The sequence below is a fragment of the Panthera pardus genome, unplaced genomic scaffold (genome assembly GCF_024362965.1).
Source record: "Panthera pardus isolate Hobbes unplaced genomic scaffold, ASM2436296v1 HiC_scaffold_13, whole genome shotgun sequence".
NCBI lineage: Eukaryota > Metazoa > Chordata > Mammalia > Carnivora > Felidae > Panthera > Panthera pardus.
In genome coordinates, this window is record NW_026526688.1 from 114211209 (window position 1) to 114217897 (window position 6689).

General features: G+C 42.2%; 1 protein-coding gene across 1 annotated transcript; it reads right to left on the bottom strand.

Moving 5' to 3' along the window:
- RPL34 (ribosomal protein L34) lies at positions 1-4528 on the bottom strand. Its single transcript, XM_019416974.2, has 5 exons — positions 4496-4528; positions 3047-3120; positions 2864-2963; positions 2445-2548; positions 1-135 (listed from the first exon to the last, which is right to left on the bottom strand). Exons 2-5 carry the CDS (start codon positions 3109-3111, stop codon positions 51-53), a joined length of 354 nt encoding a protein of 117 aa, XP_019272519.1. The 5' UTR covers positions 3112-3120; positions 4496-4528; the 3' UTR covers positions 1-50.
- Between the last annotated feature and the right edge of the window lie 2161 nt (positions 4529-6689).

A 6689-nucleotide genomic window follows, 5' to 3' on the forward strand; every position in this document is an offset into this window, starting at 1 on the left:
TAACAGAAAACGCCTTTGATTGTTTTATTACTCAAAAAAGCTGCATTTCTTTATTTAGCTTTCTGACTCTGTGCTTGTGCCTTCAACACTTTCACAACGATTTTCTGCTCCTCAATAAGGAATGCACGTTTGATCCTAGAAAGAAAAATAATAAATGAATACAGTTTAAGATAAAACCCACTGACTTAATAGGCAGGAAAAGTACCATAAAAGAATTGAGTAAAGCAATCAGGGAAGATACCTAGAAAAATAAAGGAAACCCACCAGTATAGACTAAAAACTTAAGATGAAATTAGATGGCCAGAACCTTTTGGCTGGCTCAAAGTCTCCTTTCTACACTGGCAGTTTAAGTAGGATAATCCTTCAATTCTATGCCAATTGTACCTGCCCTCTTCTTCTGAGTCACGAAGGAATTACATATGGGAAACCAAAACGAAGGTTAAAAGCTAATGGCAAGAGGCATTTTATCTAGAGCAAAGTTTCTACAGCCTGGGGTCAACTCTACTACTTACTAGCTGTGTGATCTTGGGCAAGTAACTTTCTCTGTCAAAAGGTACACAAAAAACCTTATACCCATTTCACAGGGTTTTTATGAAGATTAAACTTGGAAGGAGTTGCAGTGTGTGTACTCTGAACCTCCATTTAGAGAGGAAGTACATTTTATCAATCACTATTATTACAGTGCATGGGACCTGGCAAATAGCAGGTACTAACTACCATTCGTTAAAGCAAAGCTACCTCCACAGAGAAAGCACTCAATTCCCACAAAAAACTCCCCATTTATGATCTTTATTTGTAACCCTGGTCACCTAATAATATGGCCTAAAATTCCTGGGATTTTGGACTCCTTCAAATCTCCCCAATGTAATCACATTATAGAAACACAACTGCCTGGTGCCACTTTTACTCAGGACCCTTACAAATTCCCTAAACTTACTCAAAGATCAGACTCTTGTCAGTGTCACAGCTAATACCAACCTATAGACAACCGGTAGATCTACATCCAAATTTCCAAGAGCTAGGGCCCAAGAATTGGACTTTCAATAAATGTGCCCATGATTATGTATAGCAAGGTCTGGGAACCAAAGACTGGTAAAAGGCCAAACTCCACCAGCTTAAAACTAACACATGACCCTTCCGCCTCCATATATCTTTCCAATCTCATTGCTCATTCTTTCACATTCTTTGCCCTTTCAACCTCTTGACCAACATTTACCTATCATGCAGGTTCCACCTCAAATACCGTTCCCAGAGTCCCAACTACTTGAAAGTAATTTCTCCTCCAAACTTCAATCATAGTTCAGTTTTCCAGTATTTCATGAAGTTCAATTTACCGTGTATTTGTACTACTGTAACATGTTTACCATCCCCCTACACATTAACTCCTGAAAGGCAGAGGGAACTTGCAAGGTTTGTTGTCAGATTTGGTTTAGAAACCTAGCCTGACCACTTTACACAACTAGCTTTATAAACTGGAGGCATCTAACTCTTCTGAAGCAGCTCTGTAACTTGTGAAGACCAACCAACGTCCTTACAAATCCTCCCAGTCAGGTCTTTAGAGGCAATTCATGTCTATCAGTGAGGCTAAAATCAAGGGTCTCAATAAAACCTAGAACGAATCCCAGTGCTGTTCCTCACTGGCTGTGTGAATTTAACAACAAGCCTTGTTTCCTTCATAGAAAGTAGAACAGTCCCTGACGGACCTTTGACAACGTTTAGCATAAAAACTCCACCGCTCCACTTCTACCTATGCCACTACCAACTCTCTCACATATCCCAACATCCCAGTCCTCGACCTGGAACACTGTCCTCTCCTCTAACTCACTCCACCAGCCTTTAGGTCTTCATGCAGGTGCCACCACCTTAGCCTCCACCAAGAGGAAAACCATTCCAAGCACTCACCTTTTGTTGAAAGAATGAGGTTACTATCCATCCTGCTGCAGTTTTCGTTCTGGCACATCAAAAGTCTCCCTCCCGGCTCAAAATCCATCAATTCCTACATGTTTTAGGATGGAGCTAAAAGTCTGTCCTTTAAGGGCCTGCGTAACCTGTGACTTCTACCTTTCTTGTCTATCACCTCCTGCAAAGCTCTGCTACAGCCACACTAGAACTATATATAGTTATTCTCTTCCTACACTTTTTAGACCTTCCTCTCTCCATCTACCTGACTGACCAAAAACTAATAGTTTCTTATCTACCTCCTCCACAAAATCAAGGTCATTTTAATTTCTACATCTGCCATAAAGATGCCGCCAAATCTTAATTGATTTAAAGTGAACCAGTATCTTTACTGGTTTGTACAGGATCAATTGCCCCTAGCCTAGGAAGGACTCTAAAATATGCTACTCGTGTTTACATTTCACCAGTCTTCTAATAATCATTAGCATTCAGTGTAACAGACATGCACACACGTTTGAGAAAGTCCATTTAAGAGTGATATTTACCTGTCACGAACACACTTAGCACACATGGAACCACCGTAGGCCCTGCTGACGTGTTTTTTCGTTTTGGACAGCCTCATAAGAACTTTAGGTCTCACAGCACGAACCTGCACAAAGTCAATGTTGTGATTATTTCGTGATGCTTTAACAGAAACAGAAATTGTACTAGATGCGACATATGGCAAGTATAAACGCTAAACTAGAACAGGAAATGGTATACTGCTTTATCTGAAAGGCATTTCCCTGTTATTTATCACATAGGCTTTAAAAGTCCACGTTCTTGACAGATGTGGATCATGGATGCTTAGTACTTTGCACCCTTCCTAGTGGTGACCTCTCCTTCACTCCATCCCTTACCAAGATGCTAATGCTCCCTAGTTCAATTCTTGTTTACGTTATTCAGAGCAAAAAAGATCACTTACTCCTCGAAGTCGGCCTGGGCACACGCCACACGCAGATTTTGGTGCTTTCCCAACCTTCTTGGTATAAAGGTAAACGATTCTATTACCCGGCGTTCGGGACCTAGAAAGTGAGAGAATAGGGAACAGGTTCAGCATTCTGCAGAGTAAATGACAATATGTATTTCAAATTTTAGAAATACTTACAGCCTAGTTTTGTTAGAGGCTGTATTGTAGGACAGCCTACGACGGTATGTCAAACGCTGGACCATTCTGAATGCCTAAATTAAGAAAGGAATGAAATTGCATTGTAGGAATAATTCAAACCTTACAGCAAAACAGCATCACATAATTTATACGTTCACATATTCTTATATACAATAATCCTTAAAGTATCTTATGAAAAGAATTCCCTATTTTAAAACTACTGAGATTTAAAGGTGCCTGGTAAGAATACTAACAGACCCATGTTTGTTTTCCTTATGGTAATCAATGGTGGCACTTGGTTAAAATTTACCAGATGTATTCCTCAAAACGTCTGATTCTGTTTGGAGTGGTGTCCAGAAAAGTGCTACTAACAGGCAGATTTAAGAAACCCTGTTTTTAAAGGAAAAGCGCACCTGAGCATCTATGCTGAACCCTCACTTGGGCCATCTACTGGCCTATACAGCACAAGGGGCTAGCTTCCTTGTCTCTACATTTTTAGGGAGTTCACACAGCTGTCATTAGTTACAAATGAGAGAAGCTATCCTGCCCAACCTAGTGCAGTGCCTGTCACATGAAAGATGCTCAGGGTTCAGTGTCTTGCCCCAAAGTAGCATGTGTGACAAGCTAAGTGCCAAATAATACTTATTTCTGTATCAAAGAGTCTTTGGATTATGGCATTTTTTTTAATCAACTGGAAATAACACTGAATGTCACTGAGCAAATCGGTAAGTATGCCTATGAACCGTTTTCTCAGAACTGCTCAAAGTAACATGAAAACGTAAACAAGACTTGAATCCTCATTTTTAACCCCAAACTTTGTAATCATTTCATCACATGCAATGCAAAAGTAAAGAGCCTGCTTTTGTTGTTATAAGGTCTTTACTAACATTACACTGAAACATAACTATGAAGACACCAAAAGCGACCCCGAAGGCCAATGAGATCCAAGAAGCCACCATTCCGTTTATATCTCCAAAACCAAGACCGAAAACTCCCTATTAACATTTTTATCTTCCTTGCTATTGGCCTTGGAAAAGAAAACATTCTGAAACAACGACCCGAACATCATGGTCTCCAGTCCTCCCAAAAACCTGAGAACATCTACTACAGGCGCACTTAACGTGGGCGTTAAAATAGGAAAACGTTCTGCGATTTTGCAGCCTCAATCAGCCGAACCACAACTCGTAGGTCTCCACAAGCGACCTCGACGGCGGCAAAGTTCCAGGTGATGAGCTCCGGCTATTCCCGGCTCGGGAGGGGTGGTCCGGATCGATGGCGCTCTGAAGCTAAAAGCCGGGGGACCTGCTCACCACCAGCTTTCCTCCTGAACCCTTATCCCTATGCCAGTCCAAAAGGCTGCGCCTGAGAAAGCCTGGTTCCTCTAACTCCCCGGATGGCGGCCGATTGTAGAGGGAGTCAGCAACAGGGAAAAGGAAAAAGCAACCATACCTACAGACGCCGTCCCCGGAAGAGGAAAAAGGAAGTACTTGCAAGTTTAAAGGTTAAATAAGACTGCGTCGGACAGGAAGTTACGTCATAACCAGAGCCGCCATGTTGTACGGAAGCCACCTAGCTCCCCTCCATGGGAGGGAATGCATAGCGCCGCCACGTTGTACGGCAACCGACGTGCCGCCTTTCCTTGGGCCCGGATGCAAGTCAGCAACCCACAAAGCCACACTTAAGATCTTTTGTGAATCGCCCTAGAAACAAATGCAAATGACAAAAGAACTGCAAAGGGTGGAGGTGGGACAAAATCAACTTTTTTCGTTCTTGGGGGCGCTACAACGTATTTATCTAAAGGGCGCCAGCTTTGCAGTTAGACCTGGGTTTAAAACCCAATTCTGACACTTGTTATTAGTTGACCTTTGAGGAGTTGCTGTCTTTAACCTTCCCTTCTTTTTTACTTATCATTCATTCAAAGCACAAGCTTTACAAATTGGATTTAAATCCAGTATCTACTAATTATTAGCTGTGTTACTTTGAGCAAGTCTTTAAATGAGTTATGTCATGATCAAAGGCACAATAAAATTAAAGCACTTAGCACAGGTCTTGTGGAGAGCAAGTGCTCAATAAATGGTGGCTAATCTTACGATTATGTACAAAGAGCTTCACATGAGTGGTAAAATTTGAGCTGGGACTTAAAAATGAGGAGAAAAGGGAACCCCCCTCCCCCGAAATAGCATGTAAAAGTTAACATTAAGTGCCTATGTGTATTTTTCTGAGACCAGAATTCTTAGATTTCTTTATATTGTCAAAGGGATTCGTGACCTCCAAAAAAGTAAAGAGCACTTTGTCTGGACTCTAAGGAAAGATGCTAAAAAGGGCTTTTAAATTTTTATCTGACCTTAGGTTCCCTGCAAACATACTGAGGGTTGCATGCTGGTGTATTGGAGAGTGCTCCTAAAAAAATACATCCCTAGGGAAATGAAGAAGGTAGGAGCAGGGGACCCACAATGTGGTTGCAGCTGAGGCCTCAGCTACTCCAACTAGGAGCTCTGGAATTAGGATGTCTCTCATCGTTGTCCCAAACAGGCAAAGGAGCCAGGCCTTTGTATTCCCAGATCAGAGTCCTTACTCTCTGCATGCCCTCTGACCCTGAGTGCAACAGGTTCTTTCTTTCTCTTTTTTTTTTTTTTCAAATTTTTATTTTTTAACATTTATTCATTTTTGAGAGACAGAGGGAGAGGGAGACACAATCTGAAGCAGGCTCCAGGCCCTGAACTGTCAGCACAGAGCCCGTTGCAGGACTCAAACCGACGAACCGTGAGATTGTGACCTGAGCTGAAGTCGGATACTTAACCAACTAAACAGCACAGGCGCCCCTCTTTCTTCTTTTTTTTTTTTTTTTAAGTTTATTTATTTATTTTGAGAGAGACCGAGCACAAACGTGAGTGGGGGAGAGATAGAAGAGAAGTCAGAGAAAATCCCAGGCCGCCTCTGCGCTGCTCCATCTCAAGAACCATGAGATCACAACCTGAGCTGAAACCAAGTCTGACGCTCAACCTACTGAGCCACCTAGGTGCCTGGAGTGAAGCAGTTCCTTGAAGCTGAGAGCAATGTCTAGTGAGGGAGGCAGACGTGAGCCTGCTGCATTGACCCAGAAGAGAGAATTTGAGTAGAGCGTCCCAATATCCATTCAAGGTTCCTTCCAGGTTTCCTGGTCTGACCGTCCTTGAGGTGAGGAAGCAGGCAGGTGACTGAGGGCAGATTGCCTTGTTCATATTAGAGATCTGTCTTGGACTGTGAGTCCTGTTAAGGACATCATGCCTCACGTTTTTGTCACCATACCAAATGGAAGGCTCTGGTTATATCCTTCCCTTTGTTAACTCTTAAAGAGCTGCTTCTCTCCTGACCTAGTCGTGAGTTATTTCCCTCCTTTCCAGTCGGTTTTTGTCCTTCTGGAATCCCTTTCATCTCTGTAGCAAGCAGCAGACAGAGTCATAAGTGGTTTTTGAATGAGTGAACAAATTTACTTGGAATATATTCTCTTTCTTTCTGGAGAGATTGTGCTGGGCTGATGGGTACAACAACAGGAGATGGGAATCCTTAACACGCTGTAGTATGGTTTACTTAAGTTTCGATGCCCTACTCTATCCCAACAGAAAAGAATAGTGGTCTATCATAATTTTCCCTTATTATACTT

Coding starts and splice junctions, on each gene's coding strand:
- RPL34 (XM_019416974.2), bottom strand. CDS start 3,111: ATGGTCCAGCGTTTGACATACCGTCGTAGGCTGTCCTACAATACAGCC. Junction 2,964..3,046: donor GCCTCTAACAAAACTAGGCT/GTAAGTATTTCT, acceptor CTCACTTTCTAG/GTCCCGAACGCCGGGTAATA. Junction 136..2,444: donor GCTAAGTGTGTTCGTGACAG/GTAAATATCACT, acceptor TTTTCTTTCTAG/GATCAAACGTGCATTCCTTA.